Source organism: Pelmatolapia mariae, linkage group LG10_11 (assembly GCF_036321145.2).
Source record: "Pelmatolapia mariae isolate MD_Pm_ZW linkage group LG10_11, Pm_UMD_F_2, whole genome shotgun sequence".
Classification (NCBI taxonomy): domain Eukaryota; kingdom Metazoa; phylum Chordata; class Actinopteri; order Cichliformes; family Cichlidae; genus Pelmatolapia; species Pelmatolapia mariae.
Window position 1 is genome coordinate 41,695,325 of NC_086236.1, and position 24,235 is coordinate 41,719,559.

The 24,235-nt window shown below is 41.3% G+C and overlaps 1 protein-coding gene across 1 annotated transcript in view; it reads left to right on the forward strand.

The window, feature by feature from the left end:
* LOC134635996 (dolichyl-diphosphooligosaccharide--protein glycosyltransferase subunit STT3B) overlaps positions 1-24,235 on the forward strand; it is an 81,080-nt gene that overhangs the window by 19,149 nt on the left and 37,696 nt on the right. The window contains exon 2 of the mRNA XM_063485724.1: positions 23,696-23,804. Within this exon, the coding sequence (XP_063341794.1) occupies positions 23,696-23,804 (109 nt within the window). The remainder of the gene's footprint in view (positions 1-23,695; positions 23,805-24,235) is intronic.

Here is a 24,235-nt window from a genome sequence, read left to right on the forward strand (position 1 = left end):
TAAGTAACGCTAGAGCTGGGTGATTAATTGAATTGTAATTCAGTGCCAATTTTTGCCTTTCAAGGATTTTTTTAAACAGGATAATCGGGATAAGACTTGTCCTGTGTTATAAATGAAATGCACCGCTTTTCTATACGACAAGCTTTCAGCCCTCTGAACAAGCTCAGACTCATTCACTGTTTAGTGCAGCTTCAGCAAAGGTGACAGAAAAAAAACCCTTTGGACAATGAAATCTGTTTAGAAAGAGCTACATTTGTTAAAGGTTTCCACAGGTGAGCCTGTGTCTGCAGCTGCCTTTGTCTTGGAGGCTGTTTCACCTGTCCGAGGCACTGGTTGGTTCAGCTGGTGCTGTAGTTTCTGTTTCTGGGAGTCTCTGCTTGGGTCCGACTGTAAATTTCAGTATCGGCTAGTGAACATCTTCCTCTGCACCTCAATCTGTGCCTGCTAATAACCGCACTGCAACACACCAACTACACATGAATCCTTGAGCTAACTCAGCACAGTGGACTTGGGGCCACATTTACTAACATGCTCCACCAGTGCAAACTGGGCTTTGGCCAAAAGAAAGTACCGTCTGTATTTACAAAGAGAGCACAGTGACAAGATTGCGTTTCAGAGGTGGGAACTGTGAGATTTTTGTCTCTAATGGTGTTGCATGTGTGTTTTTGCGATTTACTTTCTCAAGGCGCAAACTATAGGGAGGAGAATATTTAAATAAAGTGTGCAAACTGATGCACTAACATTTGCTACATGCAGTTTACTGCTAATTGTGCTGACATTTAATGCACGGTAGAACAGCATATCTGAATTTCACTGACTGCTCCTGTGTTTAGAAAACACCACTTTTGAAATCACCTGGAAACTAATCACACCTATGAGTGTGTTTGGCGATTGTGCTATTATATTTTTGCCACATTCAGGATATCTGGCCCTTGGATTACAGTAGGAGTGACAGTATGTCTTTGGAGTCCATGGTGGGTCCACGTGTGTGCCTGCAGGCAATGATGTTTCATACCTGAGGCTCTGAAGCCTGGATTATACTTTGTTGTGAACAAAGACAACTGGAGACCCGACGGCCGAGTAGTCATTCCTCTTATACAACTTGAAAGTCTTTTTGAAGACTGTTGCCAGGGCGCATGCATGATTGGTCTACTGTAATGTAAATTCTGTGTGGGCGAATCATCAAAAAACAGGCAGGGATATGAACCTCCATGTTGACACCCATCCTCATTGCCCAGTGATGAAATCTGCGTGAATTCTGCATGGCTCTTTTTGTTGCACCTGAAATGCCCCACAAATTGCAAATTCGCCTGTATTGCGCTATACAAATACAGGCCATTTACCATTGTAAGATGGGCTTGACAGTCAAACACCATTATTCTGGGGCCAACTGCCTATTGGACAATCCTCTGTCCCACTCCATGTCTACCTGTTTTTCTTTTGTTTTTCATTTAAATTATATTTAAAGTTGAGGGAAATTTCCTGCAAAAAGACATCTTTTAAAAGTCCAATAACTATATAATTAATTTGATAAATCAATGCAGTAAATAACAGCAGTTACAGTTGATGATTACAGTTGACAAACATAATTGTTATCATGTGGAAAGCTAGCAGGATTCCAGCTATTCTAATGTGCAAAAATGTAATGATTGGTTTAGGGTTAGCAGCAGTGACTTCTGCTAAGGATGCTAGGTACTCGTGCTGTAGCTGATTTAATGATGGCTCAGTGTTGGGTAATGTTCCATAATAATAAATCTATTATGGTACCTATTTGCTGTAGTTCTGTATTGAATTGTTAAAGCATTGCACACATATTTTTCTCTTAACAACTAATTTTCACAGCATGACCTAAAAGCAGAAGTTTGAAAGGTGCAATGGCTTGCAGTGCAGGGAAAGGTGAAAAAGCTGCGGTCAGGCCTGCAGAGGAGAAGTGCGCATGAGTTCCTCTGCTGTGCTTCTTTGATATTCCGCCCCATCGTTCCTCATCTTAGATCCACATGAGCGGCATATTAAAGGGAGTTTCTACAGTGCTAACTTTGCATCAGAGAAATGTTGTTACCCAAATTAAACGTAACAACAAAGCTAAAATGATCAGAACGGTGTCGCCTTCTTTTCGCAGCTGATTAATCTTTTAATGTGACAACAAACAGTCTCTGTGGCTGTCACTGATAAATATTTATCAGGATTACAAATTCGTTGTCCCGGTTTTATAGCTGACAAGAAACACAAAGGAGCTTGTGCAACATGTTAGATAGCTTTACAGTTCACTACAAAAGACAACAGTAAACCTGAAGAATTTTTCCTGCTTCCATTCCTGTCTTCTCTCTCTCTCTTTAATAGCCCGAGCTAGCCTTGCTTCTTCATTGTGGTGCTATGCCTTCACCAGGTCAAAGATATTCTAGCCGGGCATGTCTGTTTAATGCAGCCAGCCCTGTCCCTGTGCTGTCTGCTTCACTCTCGCACTTTCTCTCCATCTCTCGTCATGCCATTTCTCTTTGACTCCCAGCAGAGCGACGGGTTCTTACATGTAAGCCTGGCAGTGATGTGAATAGCACAGTGATAATAGGGGATCTTGGTGATGAAGATAGCAGTGGTTTTCTCATTTTGCTCATATTTTCTTGGGAACAGATTAAAGGGTTTCCATATAAAGGATGTGCAGCATCCAGTCTGTACTGCTGATTGGATGTTGCTGTGTGACTATGGGAGAGTGACCTGCAATATGCCAGGATGGGTGCAGCAAATTCACCTCATGCAATCTTAAAGCAGTGTTAGGGACATAGTTTTTCCATTAGGGGTTTTAGTTGGAAAGTATAGTGTGGCAGATTCCCTGCAAGATTTTTCAGTCCAAGTCAGTTATTGACTGCTTGTCTGTGGCTGCCAGACAGGTGGCTGTTAAACTTGAATAACCAAATCAACACTTTGACCACTGTTTTCAGAAAGTGCAAAAGGACTGTTGGTAACCATAGCAACGATATTTGAATACAGTCTGTCTTATGTTTTCTTTGATGTAGAAGCATGATAGTGATGTCCTGATAGAAAACACCCACAGCTGTGATGTTCAGAGTTCAGACATCCAGCAATCATAAACAGACCTTTAAACCCACAGAGATCAGCTCTGTACAAACCTTAATATCATACAATCTTTTAAAGGGAACCTCCAATGCCGCCCCTCACTCACTCTCTCTCTCTCTCTCACTCACTCACACACACACACACACACACACACACACACACACACACACACACACAGACGTTTTCAATAATGAGATCAGTATTTGTACAATAACCTGATAGCCAAACGTTCAGGCTTTTTGAAATGCTAACTCCAGTGTCCCACAATAAGTACCTAATGATGAAATTGTTTCCCTCTTGTAGCACTCTGTGTTGCTGGGCATGTTCATGCTATCTGCATATTCAAATACGTGGATTTGGATTTCTGTTTGCAGAAGGCTACCAAAGGGCAACCGATCAGACGAAAGTGTACTCGTGGGGCCTGAGACGGCAGCTAAAATGGCTCTTTTCATTTCAGAAGTTGAACTGCGGGGCTGCACCAAAGCTCATTGTAAAACGAGGATTATTGTGAACTGTGTATCTTACAAAGCTAGACTAGGTCTAGACTAGTTCTTTTCCTCTGAGCTCACTGTTGGGTTGTTCTGTAAATAAGCTCAGCTTTTATAGCTGGGATACCTCATTTTACCAAAACTGTAAGTGGCATTGGAAGCAGTTTCTCCTTGCTTGACATCTTTTTGTTCAGTGTTGCCTTTTACTAAAGCCACAGGTAGATTATTTTGATTGGAAGATCAGTTTTTATTAATTTTCTATTAATTGCCCAGCCCTAATCAGGGGAAATGGTGTAAACAAATTCCATAGCATGTTGGATCACATGTGCCCATATGGCCCCAGAGGTGATCCCTACCGCATGCTGACTTCACAGCATGATTGGATTGATAGTGCATATAAAGAAATGCAGAAATTCATATTTGAATGACTTTAGCTCAGTCTTTGGCGACACAACTTGACTGTAGTCTAGAAAAACAAATTCTGAGCTCCTGTCTTTCCTCCAGCAATTTAGCAGCTTTTTAACTCTTGTAAAAAGTGAGCCCATGTCGAGGGAGAAGCTTTGTCAGGAGCTGGCTGCGAATTTCTTTTTGAGCCTGAGAGCCAAATGACAAATAGGACAGCCTTGCCCCAGAAACCAGACTCAGGGAAACATATTGCCTCCTTCATCATGTGGGCAGCCACCCACCATAGATAGGCCTGTGACCTCTAATTTAGGAAACAACGCTCCAGGCCTCACAATGACAAACTGCAATTGCTTCAGTTACTTTAAATGTATTTGCATCACTTCTCCTCGGTCAGACCTGTGGGGCCACACTAGGCTGAATGTTCTATTGTGATCCATAATGGGAATCGTTATGCTTTGCTTGCACTTTGATTACTGTGATGGCAAGCCTGTCACATAGCAACCTTGTATTATTATCACCGGCTGCTATTAAAATGAGTATTCACACAGCAGCCGCTTCCACTGCTGCAGCTCTGTGCCATTTATTATTAGGAATTTGACCTAAGTCTGAATGAAGACAGAGTGTAGGAGAGTCAGAATTTAGGCCAAGGGAATGAGTGGGTGAGCAGTGTGCTTATGCTCTGGGATTTCTATGGGCTCAGCCCATAGAAACCTTAAACAAAAGCCATATTATTTATTAACAAAAAAAAAACAAACAAAAAAAAGATTAGTCACATGATTTTTTCCACCAGACTTTCACTGATGTGCCGAACTTTTTAATCTTTAAACACACTATTCACGTCAAGCCAGTATATTTCAGTGGCCTCAATGCCCTACTGACCTTAGAGACCGCTGCAGATTGACAGGCTTACGGTCAAAAACACTTACTACTCACTCCCTTGCTGAAATCCCTTATAAATACTACTTTTTTTTTTTTTTATAATTTTTTTTTTTAAATATTGAATGCACTTTAGTGAATAATTATGTAAGGTAATAAACTATTTATTGAGCAACATAATCATGGGATTAGTTTTTCCCATAATGAAGCAGCCCTGTGATTGACTAGAATATCAAATGAGACCAAACAAAACACCGCAACAACAGGAATGCCAACCCCTGTAGAGGATTGGGGAAATGCAGAATGTAGATGGGGAAGAAAATGATACGACACACACAGCGACCAATGAAAGTGTCGAGTCTGGCTTGAGACTTCTGGTCTCAGTGTGAGTTCCCTGCATCAGTATTATAGTACACAACAGACCAAGACTAGCCAGCCGTCCTGTGCATCAGTTCAAATATGTTTTCTCACACAGGTTCATGCTGGTTTGGATCCTTTGGGCGGATGCAGTCAAATACAAGCACAGCCGCAACCGCTGATTTTATAGGATGCGTTAGCACACACGACGACCTGCTGTACCGTCTTCTCCGTGTTCTTAATGCGCTTCGTGATTTTTATGGAGGTATTGCAGAGAGGCTGACGCGCAGCAGTCACAAAAGTGCAGGCCTCAGGCCAAGGCTGCACTGATATGAAAGGAAATGAATTCATCACACAGTGCAGAATATGAAAGACCACAGCAGACACTTCAAACACTTCAAAGCCTGTTTGCTGCCAGAGGAGCAGATTTGACAGGAACGATCTTGACATGCATCACGTTTTATGCGTCGCAAAATAGCCAGCATGATTTTGGTATCCAACTTGGATTTGTAAAGCTAATGCCTGACATTTGTAGGGAAATGTGGCTGTGTATAAGTTGGGGAATGACTGCTCAGAAAGTGGCTTTACAGCCAGATTTGTATGTAAAACCAATACATATTTACACCAGGGAATCTTAAATTGAATTTCGTGAAATGTCAGCTCTTGCCCCGCCATCCTCTCCCCATGCAGCTTGTGCATCCACACTGGGTACTAAACACTTAATAACTTTCCCTGACATGCAACGTGAGTAATGGCACCGAGCCACCAGCTAAATGGAGGTCAATTTTCACAGTGGCTGGTCAGTTTGTCTCCTGCCAGCTGTGGTCGCATGTACTATACCAGCTGGAGACTTTAGTCAGCAGCAGCACTCTGTTTTGACTCTTTAATGAAGTGAATAAAGCTGGTGAACTTTGCAGAACTTGGCAGTGTGGGCAATACAGACATCTCTGTGCTCTAGAGGACGAATGGACCACTGAATATGATTGATTAAGCTTTATGCTGGCGGTAGGTTAATGTTCATTTTATCAGTTTAGACTGGAATTATTAGATGCTTGTTTCTTTAAGGTATTGATAAGGAAACTACTGGTGTGATTGTACCCATCTATGACAGGAGTGTCAAACCATATGGCCCCGAGGGGCCAGAATCGGTCCCTTAAAAAACTCCATGAGTTTGATGTCCCTGATCTACACTATGTGCTCGATCAGTGTATGTAGCTTAGCCAATGAGTAATTAGTGTGTCCTCTGGACTGGAAGCAGTGTTGGCTTATTGGAGTGAAAGATTGCATAAATTTTTCCTTATCAATCAAGATACATGAACGACAAATTAGACAAACATAAAATATGTTAATGAATACATTTTTACCTTATTTTATGATGTCATGAATGTTTTAAAACTGGATATGACAAGCAAGAGATAATGGTATTTGTCCCTGATAGTTTTTTAGCTGCTGTTTGCTTGTAGTCTTGTTTCAGATTCTGTGAAACTTTTGAGTTCATTCATAGGTTCAGTATGAAATGTTTAAAGATTATTTTGAACTGTGAATCACATAAAGCTACTTTAGTCAGCGCTAATAGCAATGAAAAGGAGCTTGAAATGCTTTAAAAAGCAACTCATGATGTTGTAGCTGGACTCTAGCCCGTGAGTATGTTCAAACCCTGGCTCTCAGAATAACTCCATATGCCCTAAGCACCATTACACTGATATAGTATTGTAAATTAGCAGTAGTACTACTTTCGGCTTTATGCCCTCAGTCTCTTCATAGTCCCTGACTTGCATTTCAGAAGTGGATAATTTCATGAATAATTTCACAGGCTCCTGAGGGGATGACCATTACCTTTTCTAAAGCTATTTCCACATAAGAACTTTGGACAGTCTGGAGGGGATATTTTCTGTACACGGCCCACAAGACGAAATGGCCACATCAGATCCTTTTGCACATGAGGGAACTACCTGCTTTACTTTCCAGTAGTAAACGTAAAGAATATTAGCTGTATTATTTGCACAGCTGAATTTTTACCAGGGAGCTGACAAGTACAGGAATTTGCATTCCCATATGCACCTCTGACCAGTGATTTCCTGAAAAGTTCTGAGCTGGAGTGAATGTGCGAAAGCCCCAACCTGTGCTAGCAGTGAGTCCTGGAATCATTGGTTTATAGACTCTGAGAAAAGACAAACTGAGGTGAGCTGGTAGATGTGCACTGGCTGATTTGCAGGGTGTGGCTGATCGTCTTATGACGGTGTGAATAACTGCTCCCTGCGTGCAGTGAAGAGAGTGCGCTGCTCTATTTCGTCTCCTCCGATCTGTTCCTGAAGTGCTGAGCAGCTGGTTGGAAAGGCAAAGCAACTCCTCATTAAATAATCATCAGGACTGCAATGGGCTGAACAATGGCGTTGGGCTGTTTGTGCTTCACGCTGACCAACCAGCACCGCTGAAAACAAGAGCTCCAACCAACCTGTGAACTCGGCTTTCATCATAATTATAGAAATTTTGCCATAGTGGATTTGCATTTGTGCTCATATGTACTGAATTCATGTTTCAAACACAGTACAAGTTGCACAGGTCAGTTTGAACACCCACCTCCTTGCTGCTACTGCAGCAGGCTCTACAGCCTGCTCCAAAACTCCAGAAATGCACATTCCCTTTATACATATTTGATAGACTCCCTGTCCAGGAGAGAGGTGCTTTCAGGGTGTTGTTGGGTCTCAAAATCAAAGCAATCAGCAAAGAATGCTCATCTGGGAGGCTAATGTGTTGCCCTCGCCAACTTACTTTCTTCAAGGGCCTGTTAACTTAAACTTGGTGTCATTTTGTGTCATATCACCTGTTTTTGAAGAAGTATTACTTGGCTGTTAATCCCAGTCTTTTTCCTATGAAAAATGTTTTCTCCTTGGCTCTTTAAAGTTATAGTCAGCCGTACATGCTGAAGTCCTTGAAGATGAGCAACTGCACATTGAGGAGAATAAAGACATGGAAAGGAAGCCACAGCTTTGTTAGTCTGCTTATCAGATCACACATTGTGCTGTCCTCTCTTTCATAGGATTTAGGATGCTTTTCTGTTCTGGAAATGAAGACTAGTTCAGCTTCACTGTGCACCAAGAGCAATCTGGGTCCAAAACCTTTACACATTGGGCCTCCTTCTCAAACTTTTCTATAGAAATGTTATTTTCCCTCACATGAAAAACTCCCACTGGATTTATGAAATATGCTCACAGACCAGTTTTGTTGAAACCACTGTGTTTATTTGACAAAACAGTGGCAGAGAACCCTGAATAACCTTTAGCTTCATTTTTCTGCCTGGTGTTGAGAGATCGACGCTCACTGTAATCAGTGTACATAAGTGGTTCTTTCTTTTTGATTAAAAAAAAGCTTGGTCAATAAGGTACGTTAGCTAACTAAATGGCTGTAGCTTAAAATGTAATTTTGAAAAACAGAATCAGTCTCCTGATGGTTAGACACGGGGAGGTGTTAAATTAAACTGGGCAGGCTGCCAGGCTGTAATCCACTGGTGAAAACGCTGCAACATTTATAAAGCGCTGGATTAAGCTTTTATTTATTTATTTTAGCTTTTAGACTGTTTGTATTTAAGTGATAATGGTAGTACTGAGAGAGTGAAACAGTTTTACTAATCCACTTTTCAGTGTACAGGAAGTCCTCCTTTGTTTTCATCGGTGTTACCGACGATGCATTATTTATCCCGGCTGTTTTCTTTCGTGTCATACGAGTTAAAGATGCACACATAATAATTAAAGTGAACTGGTGATGAATCGTCCTCCACCCCAAATCATACATTAACAATAGCCTGATTTTGCACATGATTCATAATAATGAAGATAAAGGAAAAATAGAAATGACCAATTAAAAAGACCAATTAATGAGACTGAAAGAATGACCCATTTTCACCCTGAAAGTAACTGTATCATGATGTATCTGTAGGTTGTATTGTAGAGGAGACCTATGATGAAGATGTGTTGAGCATTTGTTTCATTGCTGTTCTGTTTTAAGAATTTTTACACCAGGTTGAACCAGTGGCTGTGAAATGCTAAATGAATGAACTGGGGATTATTTTTTTATTTAATCTTCTTATGCACGTCAGAGCTGTGACTTGTAGCTTATGTTTTTTAAAGGGCAAAAACTGACAATTGCAGTCCAAGTTAAAGGAAGCTGTTTTGTCATCAGACTCGTTCGTGACCCTAAGCTCGGACTAGGAAGCAGGATTAGTGGCTGAGTGAGGGAACTTCATGGTATATTCAATCACTGTCTACTGATCAAGTCATCAATCATTTCTCTAGAAAATAGTAACAGTAATATCCTCTGAAGCAGGGTGTGCAGACAATAAGATCATGTAGTTTTTAAGAGGACATCTAAAGACTTTCTTTCCCTGATGAGCATCAAAAGATCAAGATCATTATGAGCAGCTTTATTTCTGGCTTTCTCCTGGTTGGCTGCAGGAAATGCCCTCGTTTAAGCCCTAGTATAGTGATATCCAAGTGTTCCTAAAACAGCCTTTCTGAATCCTTACACAGCGTAAAAGTTGAAAGTAAGCCAACTTCCTGGTTGAAATATGTTTTAACATTTGTTGTTTTCTTGCTTTTAGATTTTTATAGTTTTCAGAATCTCCAAAAATTATAAATATATAAATATTTTTTTTTGTTAATGGATAATATCTGGATAAATAATCTAGCCGGGGCTACTAGATAATCTCCAGAGCTTTCTGCATGCTCTCATTTGTTCTGGGACGGTTATGTAGTGTAACACAAATTTCATGTAAATGCACTTGTGGGTAAATTTGGAAACCCTGGATTACCTACTTATCTAATAACCACCTTTGTGTGACCGCGTATCATAATGCTAACAATTGGTTAAGTGCAAACAATATCCTGAGTGTGTTACTTGGTTCATAGTGCAGCTCCTCTGGTTTACTGGACGGATGCAGACCGAGGTCTCTTAAATAAGGTGGAAGATCCACATTCAACTAGATTTTGTGCTTTTCTCCAGGAAGTGACAGCTGTGACGCAGACGATCAGTAGAGATTGATGTAAGGAATCAGACTACATGATGAGATGAAGGGAACAGTGACCGCAGTCCTTTTTAAAAAGCTTTCTTTTTTTCTCATCACTTTCTGAAATGGACTCCAAGTGCAGAGAATTAGACCATGAAATAGGCTACTGACTCAAATGGCTTTTCTGAGTCAGATTGTTTTTTTTGAGGTGTGCTTGATTTCAGTCACAAAATGGAGAATATGAACACAGTGGCAATAACACAAGTCATTTAAATTAAAACGTTTGCCTCTAAAACCTGCAGTAACAAGCTCTGCCTCTCTGCTAGTGTTGAGGGGTTTTCCCAGACGGCATTCAAATATATTTTCATTATTAAATATAGTATCTGAACATAAGAATGGCTGAAAACACTCCTGACTTAGCCATTTACATGTGCAGGAAGCACAAGTTTGGTGGCATAGTTTAGTAAATGCTATTAGAAAGGAAAGACCAGTAAAGATGAGGTAAAACACCTGTAATTAGTTACCAAAGATAGCCATCTACCAAGAATGGGTTCATGTAAAGAGTGATAACAGAGTCAGGGAGCAAACATGGGCGCCTCGTCTTCACTTCCAGAAATGATATTAATGCATATACAGGCTAAAACGTCATCTCTTAAAAATGAAACCTGGTGAGCAGCTTTCCCAAAAATCTCCTTCATGGCACTTGGACAATTCCAGAGCAGCGTTAACACAAAGTTTCACAAAGGATATATTTAGCTTGTGTACAAGAAATACCAGTCTGCTTTTTCATTTTTCCCCACTCTGTGTGGGTATGAAGACATTAGAAAATGTAATTTTCCCACATGATTCCATGTGTGCCAAGTCAAAAGACAAAAGGCAAGTATAACAGAGACAAAAGACTGACTTTTTTATATTTTCCATATGACTCCCACACAGTTTCATGATTTCCAAGAACAAATCTGTTGTAGGTGGCAGAGGCTGTTTGAACAAGTTAAAGTAGCTTTCCCTCGGGATTAATAAAGTATATTGATTGATTGATTGATTGATTCTACCAATTACTGAAACAGGTGGAGACCCCCATCTGTCTGTGGAGTCAGTCAGTGATTTCTTCCGTCACTGCTTCATAATTAGTGCTGGCAACATGCTCCGTCCTTAGCACAGCTTGTAGCCCTAACACTTGAATTTGGGTTTCTTTTTATTTTTGTTTGGATTTGTTTGCTGTGTATTCTCAGATACCCCCAAATATTTATATTAAATTTATGACATCGTACATATATATTTTTTTTTTTTTACAAATAAGTAAATAAACATCACAAACAAAAAGAAGAAAGGAGGCGAAAAAAGCAGCATAATAGAATAAGAGGCCATGGTGTGGGATTCACAATAAAACAAAAAGCACAACTTCTTGTCTCACGCGATTGGCTCAAGTCTGTTTCAAGGCCTCAATAACGGCGCCAATTCTCATGATATATGCAGTTTTGAAATAAATGCAGTTGCATCAGCATACACAATGTCTCTCTGGTTTAGGGGTCAATGTATTTGCCTTACATGTGAACGATCCCTGTTTTGACACCAGGAGGATTCATAAACCCAGCCTCAGGCGGCCACAAGCTAATGTACTTCCAGTGGTGGAAAAATTTGGTGGGCTATGGGCTCTTGATTTCTGCTGTTAGCCTTGAAAATACGCTATTATTATTGTTGTTATTATTATGAAAACTCATTAGTGTGGCTGTAGCCCTAAAGCACCTCCTCAGCTTGAAGCTGTAGTATTTGGCTCGAGCTATCAGATAACCGATGATCGTACTTTCCTGGCTGATAACTAAAGCAAGTTTTTATTAGAGCTGGCCCGGGGGCTTCTGTTTCTGCCCATATGATAAAGAGCCATCTCCGGCCCCAGCTGCCGCCTCCCCATGCCTGTTGAAGGTGATTTAGACAATGAATGAGGGTCACCATTTCCTACGGTAATTTGCACTCTGATGATTTCTTATCTTGTCTGCAGCATCCTCGCTGCAAGCTCAGCATCGGGTCACTGGTTGCTTTAGTTTGGAATTTGTTTCATTTGATTTACTTGATTTATTTAAATTAAGGGAAACGTTGTGGGTGATTTTGGTAATCTCCGATTCGTACCTGTGCTGACCTTTTGTGGTGGTTTTTGTTTTTTAATTGGCCAATAATGCTCAGGTGGAGTTATTCTCATATCCTCATTGTGTCTTCTTGCTTGTCCCCCGCTTACCATAATATAGGGTTTTCAGGAACCTGATGAGACATGATCTGATTATGCTTTTGTGCAAGGTCCCTCTCCTCTCTTGGCGTTCAAACCACCATATTTGTTTTTCCCCTTAGCCTCTGACTTCCACACTCCATGCCTGCTCAACCAACCAAACACAATAAGAGATCAATGATCCTTTTTTTTCTTCTCCAGTTTTCTTACTTGCTAGTGGTTTTTTTTTTTGGAGGGGCTTTTAGTTATTGTAGTCCACATTACAGGTGGATTCAGAAGAAAAGGTGAAAATCAAAAGTCCATACTGTACTATCCACACTCATCTGTTTGTGTCTTGCAGGTCAGACTGTTAGAGAAAGAGCTCTGTGTGTTTTCAGCTTTCCAGTGTTTCTTTCAGCACACACTGGTTTATTGAAACTGGTGATGGGTGAAGCTGCTAGCACTGATTGCCTTCCAGTACTCAGAAACTCTGAGGGTGTAACCACCCACCTGAACATTGTTTCGGATCAAACACCCAATCAGATGGTGCAACCCACAGGACCCAGTGCGCTGCTGCCAGGCATCACAAAACACATTAAAGGAGACAATAAAGGACAATTATCAGTTTTATCAGGATGGCGGCTGTTCTTCCTGTGCAACATGGATACCCAGTGGTTCACTACAGTGATGGTATAAAATTAGTTCCTCCCATGTACAACTGTTGAAATAAAGAGTCAAGCACAATGTGTGTTTCTGCTCAAGTCCACCTTTATTAGCTTAACTTAAACTTTACTTTAAATGATGGTTTGTTTGTTTGTTTTTTGTCTTTATAAACAAAAAGGTGAAGTAAGTCTCTCTCAACCTGCTTATTTCAGTTAGTTTGGTATGTTTTGTTGTGCCTAAAGAGTTTTTTGCAGAGGTTTAACAGATCCTAAGAAGTTCAAAAATGCTGTTTTTTAGTCTGGCTAACCTTTATCTGGAATACCTGTGCAGAGAGAGCAAGCAGACACACACTGCTGTCTGAGCCCACTCTTACTGAAAGGGCCATCCAGTGTAACAGTTAAGCTTTCACATAGTGATACCCTTTGTGGTGATTACAGTAATTTCATCACTGATGTTGGCACGCGCTTACACTGGCTGCAGCTGGTTCTCTCTCTCTTATACACACACTCTTTTTCTCTCTCTGACAAACATGCATATATGCACACACTACACACACACCCTCTCACAGATGCACACAGTGATTGCTAACTTTCACACAACAGGGGACCTATGTCTCTTTTGCTTTCACACACACACAGGCCACTTAAAGTGGAAGCCTCTGTAATATGGGATTTATTCTGAGCAGAAGTGGCGTTCGCTGTCCTCTCCACTCCAGGAACTGACCGTCTGCCTGCAGTGAGATCTGTTGTCAGATGGAGGCAGTGTACAAAGTATGTACTACAACTGGTGTGTGGGCCATTCCTTGCTTGTGCCGTTTTTGGTCTGTTAGCCAGCCGCGGAAGAGAGTGAAGTTCTAACATGCAAAGAGCTGAAGTGAAGTGTCCACTGAACCCACTGTCTGTGCTTTTCATGCATCATTCAGGATCTTGGAGGACTTCACTGGAGTGCATCTGGGGTGGGTGAAAACCCCTCTCTCACTTCTGTCTGACTGACTGGAATTGTGTATGTGGACAGGCACATGTGGGACCATAAATCCCTGCCTGCCAGTGTAACGCCTCAAAGTCAGAGTTTTTCCAGGGGCTGGAATACTGCTGCACATGAGAGAAGTTGCACGATGCAAACTCTCTTAAGGCTTAAACGTGCTGATGAATGACTTGGCTAATAGAAAACTAATTACCAGCATTTTTGGTCATTAATTTATATTCATTATAATGCTGAGCTGTGGGTAATCCTGATGGCCTCTTTTTGTTATTTTCCTCACAAAAATAAATGAAAAAATAATTGCCACATTAATCAGTAATGAATGAATTATCAATTGTTCATTTGGAGCATATTTAAAATTTGATGGAAAAAAAAAATGTTAGCCTGTTCATACTCCTACCCTCTATCCTCGTCTTCCCCTCTTGCCTGGCTCGGATCTTTCCTCCGCACTCCTCCTGCTCCTCTCTACATTCATTTGAACTAATGTCCCATCTTCCTGTTTCCTGTTTCTTCTCATCTTCTCCTCCCTCCGTCCCCTCCTCTCCCTCTCCCCTGGTAGATCACTTCTCAGCCAAGACTCAGAACAATGCAACAGTTTAAAAAGAGAATAAGAAACCCCCAGCGCACACACAGACACACACCCACACACACTCCTCTGTCTTGTCTTCATGGACTGTGAAATTAGGTTTTACTTAAAATGGGGCCAGTGGAGTTTGGCGAGGATGAGTGATTTAAAGGATTGTTTGCAGTTTATGAACATATGGAGAGGCAAGAGAACAGAGCTCCATTTCTTTCATGTTGGCTGCGCCCATCTCATCAAGCATTCACAGAAGTCTGACCTCATACACAAACACGAGCACGGGCTTGATAGGTGGAGAGAATGCGCTCTTATACTTCCTATTTTACTGCAGGGGCCTCTGACCCTCTGCCCACTCATGTCAGTGCATGTGCCGAGTACCCATCAGCACGGTACGGAGCTCGATATGGTTTCTCCCGCTGCCCTTCTGACCTGAGCCTCCACTTCAGCAGTGTTTTGACACTGTGGCTGCCTCTCCCTTTCAGGGATCATTCTCACAACCTGAGCTTTGGGCTCCTGCTGAGTCCACGTTCTGCTAGTTAACTTGCAGGAGTCCAGACTTGCTCTTGGAAAAGTGTCAATATTTTGGGTTGATATGAAGCTCTGTGCAGATAACCTGGTGATGGGTATTACTCAGTTTTCATTCACTGCTGAATCTGCTGTTGGTGGTTCTTTTGCATTCCTGCACGTGTTGTGTGAGCAGTGACTGCAACAGTCTGTTAACTTAGTCATTGTTAGTTTAGCAAATCACCTGGTGTTGTGGGCTTTAAAGCTTTTTATGTCAAATCCGGTGCATTTACTGTGACACTTCACTGTCTCCCTGTTAGTCTAAAGAGTTTTGAGGTTGGCTGTATTGTTAACAAGTTTAAGGAAAAATATCTTAAATCTTTTAAAATATCTTTTTGGGAAAAAGTGGAAAATGAAATCACACTTTGCAGAGTCCACTCTACCAGCAGTTAGAGTAACATTAGCAGACTAGTGTAGGTCAAGTATTTCACACAGACTGTACACAAAAGTTGGCATAGCTCAGTGTTCCCCCACTCAGGTGTGCCGTGGAAGATGATCTGGTGCCACCTGATTAGTACTCTAAGCGACTGGTGTGAATAACGGGCAGAACAATTACATTCTCCTATACTAGAGGGCAGTACAACTACCTGCTATAATTAAATGGGTTGTCAACTGCCAGTAAAAGAGAAGAAGACAAGGAAGAAATTACATAATAGTCATGCTGTAAGACACCCCAGCGTGTAATAGCAATAGATAAATATTTGAAAACAAAAAGTAGTCATGGAGAAAATTCCAACCCAGTTGAAGGCCCTCGCATGAGTAGTGGTCACAAGAAAGCAAAAAAGGTATACTGGGGACAAACCGAGCCAATACTTGGTGCATGGGGAAAAATGATCAATATGCTTTTTGTGACATTTTTGTTTGGTGGTGTGCCGTGTGATTTTTTTTTTTTTTTTTTTTTTTTCTGATGTGAATTATGTGCCGTGGCTCCAAAAGGTTGAGAAACACTGGTGTAGCTAATGTTAATTCACCCTTTAGTTTATGGAGTCATTATTTTGAGCCTCAACAGTAGTGTTCAGTATATTTTAGTTTTCCAGGTAGATGTTATCCTAATTAGTGTTGCAAATTCTATAGTAAATTTAAGGAAGTTCTTTGTGGAAATATTCCTACGCACACTTTACACAGATAGCCAATCACTGCGTTAAGTGGTCACAATTAGTCGTAGTCTCTTGTTCTTTTTTTCTTAAGAAACTTCCATCAGTTGTTGGCTTCTGACTCCAGCTGGGGGGGAATCTGTAGTTCTTAAGGCTTTCTGTGGCTGTTTACTGTTCACCTGTTTGAACAGTTTGAGTTAATGTAGACTTTTATTGGTAACAGTCACAAGGTGCATTTGTTAATACACTCTTTAACAGGTAGGTTTGGAGACGGTCCATTCCTCCTCCTGTTCAAACATCAGCAGTAACACAGCAATGAGTCAAACCATTCTGACTGCCGTTATCTATTATGTGGTTCGTTGCTGTCAAAAAAATCACTAGTAATATACAGAGACCTGCCGAGGCAAGGACCTGTAGTACCTGTGAAAGCTGAGATCAAGACATTTTCAGTGTTGTGGTTTCTTTTTTGTTTGTTTTTTTTTTTTTGTTTTTTGTTTTTTAAAGTCTGGGCTAAACAAGATTTATTGTCTGTCACTGTTCAAGTGGTCTGACACTAGAGTCCTGCAGCTCCTCTGGTTTCTGTTTCCAGGCTTTAGAAAGGCTAGCTCAGTTGTTACAAGGCAATCAGTGTTATTTGCTTTATCTGTGGGTGGTTATAATGAGCTCATCACTCTATAATGTGTAAGTCTTGATTAGAGACACTACTACACATTTTTGAAGCTTTTTTTTTTTTTTTTTAAAATAGGGGATGCTGATTTGGCATAAAGTGTGAATGGAGTTATGTGTTGGATACAACCAACTCATAGGTCACAACAAACAATGGAGTCACACCACTAACTGAATAAGGGTACCTTAGATTTCTTAAACTGTGATCATATATGTTAGTCTACATCAGTAATGTGCTGTGTGGATCTGCTGGCAACCGTGCCACTCTCCCGGAAAGAGCTGAGGAGAGCCCCAGATGAGGGGTCACTCAGCAACATCAGTCATTCTAATATGGAATCATTTGAACGATCTCAGTTACGGACATGAATACTCATTTCCTGTGTTTTGAACTTTAGAAATTGTTTTTCAGTAAATTTCCCTGTCTCTAACTAGACCAGTCACTTCCTGCTCTGTGTAGTAAGCTGATTTTTAAGACTTGGTGGAAAGAGGAAAGCATGGTGTCTTTATTTGGATTAAAGCAGAGTCAAAGTGAAGGATTAGAGAGTCCCAGTAGAAACTGCTGTGTTACTTCTGGAGAAACCTCTCTGCCTGCCTCTCTGTACCGCGAGCATTTTATGCATGACAGCACTTCAGAAGCCATTTCATTTCTGTTGTCAATTTAAATCTCGAGGGTTTGGGAATACATATAAGATTTTGGGGTGTACTGCTGTCGCTCTTAAATGGATTTCTTTAGTGTGGCCGATTGAACATTTCTCTGGGACTGAAGTGTGCAGGTTGGAGAAACCAGAGATGGTTTGGAAAGTGTCATTTGCTGAGTGTCCCACCGGAACCTTAATTTTAAACACATACTCAGGTCACATCTGCTGAAAACAGGTTGATTCAGAAGCAACGAAACAATGGGAAAACTAGCCTCAGGCTGGCTTACATGACAACGAGGCTGCTCTTTTAAGTGCTGCTTTGCTGTTGGTTAAAACAAAACATGGTTTAACTGAACTATAACAAGTTCAGAGCAACACAAGGCAGTATTTGGAGTGTTTATTGTATGTTTTTATGGAGGACACACACATTGGTGCCTTTGTTTCCTTCATGCACCTTGTACAGATCCTTCATTCTTAACTTGGCATGTCAACACCACAACACTATTTCTTCTGGGACCTTTTTGTGTAAATATTTTTGCATGCATGCCTTTTTTTTTATTATGTGTGTATATCATCTGCTGTGTGTGTGTGAGAGAGATTGAAGTGTACAGCTGCGCATTCATCTCTTTGATGTCACTTCCTGTCATCTCCTCAGAGCTGTGTGTTTTTCAGTCCTCCTGTGTCGAGCTCCCCCACACACCATCTGAAAGCAGCGGGAAGCAGGATCAGCCTGTGGAGGCTGCCGCTGCGCCGCCTGTCCTTGGAAAACCTCGCGGCGCGGGTCATTAGAAGGGGATGCTGCCCTCGCTTTGGCTGCACTTTGGCTGCCTGCCACGTTTAAAGATGCAGCAGGCCAATTTTCAGAGCACACAGCGAGGAGAAAGGCCTTGTTCTCTGAGATAATAAAGCAGAGTCCTATATTTGACTTCACTCTGCCCTAAAACGATGGCTCTGATTCAGCTGCAGAAATCAGCTCTGACTGATACTGTTATATTGACAGTGAAATGACATTTACTGATGTCGGTGCCAATATTTATCTGTTGTCACATCACATTTGTGCTGCCTATATTCTGAAAAATGTAGGCTTGAAGAGCTTTGTTTCCCTGCAACAGAAGGAGAAATAAACAAGAACAAAAAGCAAAGGAAGCTAAAAATGATCAGCATCCACTCTTGGAAGTAGCTGCCGTGACATCACTCACTGGTTTATGAAGGCCTGTTTTGAATAGCTTGTCAAACAGAAGTCATTAGCCAATGAGCACACCGGAGATGATCTGTCATGTCAGTCTCATGTGCTTCAGATGAAGAGAGCTGGACTTACTTATTTTGTTTCTGATTACATCTCACCTCTCATCTAAGAGGCTGCTTAAGTTCTCAAAACGGGTATTGAACCCCTCGTGGAGTTTTCAGCTTGGAGTTGGTCCTCAGAGAGCGACGGGGGGTGAATTTCCCAATAAGTGCATGTTCAGTTGGACGCCATTTGTGTCCACTGTGAACATGAACAGAGGTGATCATTGAGCAGTTTGTGGCGGCCTACAACACAAGCTATTAGCCATCTCTCAGATCAGACCTGAGTGCCCTTTGCAGGATTTAAAAGGCATTTCTTCCTGGAAGTTGTACTTCTACCACCAGAATACTGTTTCAGAACACTGAGTGGCAGGTCTCTCACAATCAGTGGATCCCTATAAAAGACAAGAAAATGTCCAAATGGAGACTCTAAGACACTGTACTAATAAATGGATACATGTACAGACCATGCGTTTGGTACTTCTGTGAAATTACAAGCAGACAGCGTTTTGCTGCAATTTCCAGACGACCTGCAGAAGGTGTTGTCATGGTAATCTGTCCCAACGATAGTTTTTCGTTCATTGCTTGAGTTTTTGCCCCCCGGGGGCCGAGCAAGACCACATGTTGTCTGTGGTAAAATAGATTTATCTCAGTGCAGTAAAGCTTTCTGCTGGCTCTGAATTATTTACAGACTATAATTTTTCTAGACAACTCTTAATTATCTGATGATGAATGGCTGAGAGTGATTAGTGTTTGTTCTACTCTGGAAAAGAGATGTTCGTATTTAACCCAGAAGCCTGCTGCTAATGGAAGCTTAGTGCTGGATTTGAGGCTCGATGTTGTACTGGATCTCTCATGCATGTACCACTTGAGTAATATCTTTAAGTGGAAAAACAGCGAAGTAAACAGCTCATTGGTTTTTCTCAGTGGATTTGAACAAATGGGCATCTGAATATATTCTCTGTATACCCTACCCTAAAGCTATTAGCAAAGAGTGAATAATGTGCAGAGTTCGGTCAGCCAATAGTGCTGTCATACATCTTAGATTTGCTTTATTACTTTATCTTCCAGGCATGGGGAAGGGCCTGACATAAGTAGGACTTTATCTGCAGTATTGTGGTTCACTTTGTGAAGTACAGATTTTATGGAGGCATGTTTTAAGCAAGGATCAGCCTGTTCAGACATCCCAAAACCTCAGGTGAGAAAAGAAAACAGAAGAAATATGTGGAAATGAGAAAACTCAATCAATTACTGCTGGGTTTATGCTGCTCACTTGATCATCCTATCGCCCTTTTACTTTTACACTCCTGTTCAAAATTGAGAATGTTGTCTAGTTCCCATAAATGCCATCAGCTTGGCTGACCTTTAAGACTGCGGTGTGGTTGCTTACTTTAATTTAGAGCCCTGAAGTGTTTAAGTTTTGAAGGTGCAAACCTTGATCAGTGCCATGGAGCAAGAAATTGAAGTCCCAACAACTCAGACTCTATAATTTACTGAATGACACTCTGAATATGTAAAACCTTGATATACAGAAAAAAAATCCAATTGTGTAAAAACACATTTCCCCGTAGAAGAGAACTTTAAAAGTCCCTGTTGACTCATTTAGTGTGAACTTCTGGGGTTCAAGAGTCCACACTGCCTGTAGTGCTGTGTGGCTGGGATCAGATTTTCTTATCTGGGTTGAGCTCTTAAGTCTCTGATACCAGTTTTAGTTGGTGTTATTATTTGGAAAAGGATGGGACCAAGCTGGAGTTTTAGCATAGAATGATTTAAAAAATAAAAAAGGTACTCATTCACCAGCTTTTGTTTGGTACAGTAGCTGGAGTTAGTTTTATGTCCTTGACTGAATTTATAAAGGCTAGCGTGCCTTTTCTGGGGAGTTAAAAAAAAGTTTTTCTGTGTTTTAATGAGCCCATATCCCACGGGTGAGACAGAATTCTGCTTCATCTGACATCCTGGCTGGAAATGGTTTTGAGAGCCCATCATCCAGAGTGTTGAGTGTGGGAGGTGAGTGTTTAGCCCATCCACTGGCTGTCTGAAAAGCTTTAGGATACTTCTGGCTTTCCCAGACTGTAATGGTAAGAGGAAAGTTAGAGGAATTTTCTCAGACCAGGGAGGAACCAGGGCAGCAGACACACGATGGATGACTTCTGTTGTATGTACAGGCTCCTTTTCTCTCATTGCTTTTTTTTTTTTTTTTTCCTCCAATCAGCCTCCAAGAGTGAGCATAAAAACCTGCGCACGTACCCTCAATCTAGAACTCACTCCTAAGGGGGCTGAGCAAGCCATATGCTGCAATCCCTCCATCAAGTTCTGTTTTTCGTGGAGGGACAGTTTGTATTGAGCACTCTAATACTTTGGAGAGGCTCAGGGGACAAGCAGACTAACTGCTGAGTAGTCTCAGCTTGAAAACTAAGAGCTACGTGCAGGATTTGTACAATAGCAGCACTCTGTCTACCTGAACCATCTAATTATAGACCGGGCTGTAGTTGAATTGCTCTAGTTAAAGTCTCACTGTCTGTAAACAACAGGCAGGCAGAAGGCTGGGGAAGAAAAAGAAGGTAAAAGTGAAAATGTTAGCAAATGAGCATGACTGGAGAGGGGAAAAAAACTGCAATGAAGCTGTGCATCTGTTACAGTGTCAGCTGAGATCACAGTAGTATGTGAAGGTGTGGATGAGGCAAGTTTCTGCCAGTTTACCCAACAACCCTTTCAATTAGCAGTAATTGGTTTTGCATACGAGTGTTAACGGTGCAGCCAAACCATTGGGGACCGATACAAACACGGTTACGCCCGGCAGTTTGCAGGAAAACTAGGCACGTATCTGACCTGACTTTGATAAAAATGCAGTGCTCAGCTCCATGTAATGATGTCCTGTGCTGATGGTTTCTCAGCAACAAACTGTTAATAGGTCGAATACAGAGCTACAGCTACTGTTGTAGTGTTTGTGGAAATGAAAAAAGCATCTTCTGCCTGTTAGCAAGACTGTGCAAAAGCTGCCTAACTGAATATGAAGAAAGTTGATGAAGAGATGGCACATAGGCGAAGAAAAAGACCATTGCATTTTGCCACATGACCATACTTTTGCTAAAATTACTGAATAAGCTGTTGACCTCACTTTTTGAGTTCTGGCTCTGTTTAAATGCTGAAATAAAGGCCAGTTTTTCCTACATATAGACGTCTGTTATAGCATACTGCAAAGTTTTGGGCGGTAGAAGCAAGTCGGGAAGTTCTCAGACCTGAAATGCTGAGAAATGGTAGGAAAAGACTGAACCCTACATCTAAGTTGTGTCCTCTAAGGAACACCTGGTTTGAATGTAGGTTTTTCTTTAGTAGATTTAAAAAAAAAAAAAAAATCCACTCTGTGCATTAAATATCGCCCACTCTCCAAGCCTCTTCTTACCTTAAGCCTTGACCTGCCTTGTGGCGAATGATGTTTTTAAATCACTTGCATAAGGTTTGGAAACATGTTCAGGTTAAAGTTGTGGTCTCCATTTGCTTTACAAAAACATGGAAGATATTTTCAGAGGCGCAGTGAGGACATGCACAGTGTAAATGCTTTAAGCCAGTGGCTCATAAAACATTTAACTCCCTGATGAAACAGAAACACAGGTCCCATTTATAGATTGCTATATTTCTTTTTAGATACCCCAGAAAAAAAAAACATGTCACAGGTGTTGGACGTGTCCACATGTGTGTACTGAATACATGTCTAGACTGGTGTCTCTTGGCTGTGGTCCATTACCTGTTTACATCATTACAAATAAACCAATCAACGCAGATTGGGAGTCATATGAAACCAGAGGTGACTGAACTGAACCCCTGGCGAGTGTCATCCACAGTGAGTGCTACGTGGACCTGCAGGGGAGGGTTTATATATTTAGGAGACTAACAGGAAGCCGTGCTGTGCTTGTTTATCTTCTCAGTCATTGCAAAGAGCTCCAAAGGTAATGATGATTATGTGATCTGCTAGTCGTGACTGGAACTGAACCTCATGTCAGGAATAATGAGAAACGTTTAGAAATTGGCAAAGATAAAGAGGTGTTTTGTATTGTAAAATGACATGGAGAGTGAGTGGGAGGTAGTTATATGTTAAAATGCAAGGGATAGAAACGGAGAGGCATCCAGGTTATCAAAATCATTCTTCCAAGCTCAGCAGTTTCCCTGTAAAACAATGTCATTAAAGTCATGTTGGCAGCATTTCTATTTTTACACAGTATTCATATTTAAAGTTCATAAAACTTTCACCCCCTTAGACATATAAGCAGAATTAATAATTGTAGTTTTGTCTGTATTCATTCTTATTCTTGCTAGCTGATGGTCAGTAGATTGATTCATTTACTCCCCGCACTTGGACTTTTAGAAGTCACACACTTCCTTCCTCCCTTCCTTTGGAAGCGGACCAAACAAAAAATGGTAGTTAAACTCTAAATCAGTTGATTACGGGTTTTTTTTTAATTGCATTTAAAATAAGTAAATGTTATATTTATAAGGTTGGTGGTTTTAATCCCTGGCTGTTCCAGTCAAATACTTTTGGGCGAAATGATGAAATCCAATTTGCTCTCCAATTCGTCCATCAGAGTGTGAACGTTAGAAGGCACTTAAATGTCCAAAAAAGTGCTTGTGTGAATGCCGCATGTTGTATAAAGAGCTTTAAGTGCTTGAGTAGAGTAGAAAAGCATTTTATAAGAAGCAGCTGTTCTGTTATTTACTTGAAGCCAGACTGAAGCTCCCCGTTGTCAGGAGACCATGATCTTGAACTGTCTCTCATAGGTCCTGGACTGTGTCTAACTGTTTTGTCTCTGTCTCTGGTTGATTGTTTCAGGTTCAACTACAGGTCGACTCACCACCTCACCACAAATGGCTTCTTTGAGTTCCTCAACTGGTTTGATGAAAGAGCCTGGTATCCTCTGGGTAGGATAGTTGGGGGCACGGTAAGTATTTTGTGTCTTCTGTGCATGTGTGTGTTTGTGTGCGTAGTGCGAGTCAGAGATGCCTGACTCAGAGTTATGAGGCATTGTGTGCACTTTCTGCCTGTACTGCACCTCTTTCTTTGTCCTTATTTCTCAAGAGTCACCTTATCATGATGAATCTTCCATCATCGGCTCACTTTAAACCACACACACACACACACACACACACACACACACACACACACACACACACACACACACACACACACACACAAACTAAAGCATGGCTGGATGGCTAAACGGCTCCGAGGGGAAGTGGGGAGGTAAGAGCTTGTACGACACACAGAGTGGATCTGTCTTCATAACCGCTAAAGGACAGACTGGCTGGAGTCACTTTTAACTCGTCATTACATTACAACTCATCTCTGAGCGCCTGACTCCTCCTCTTCTCT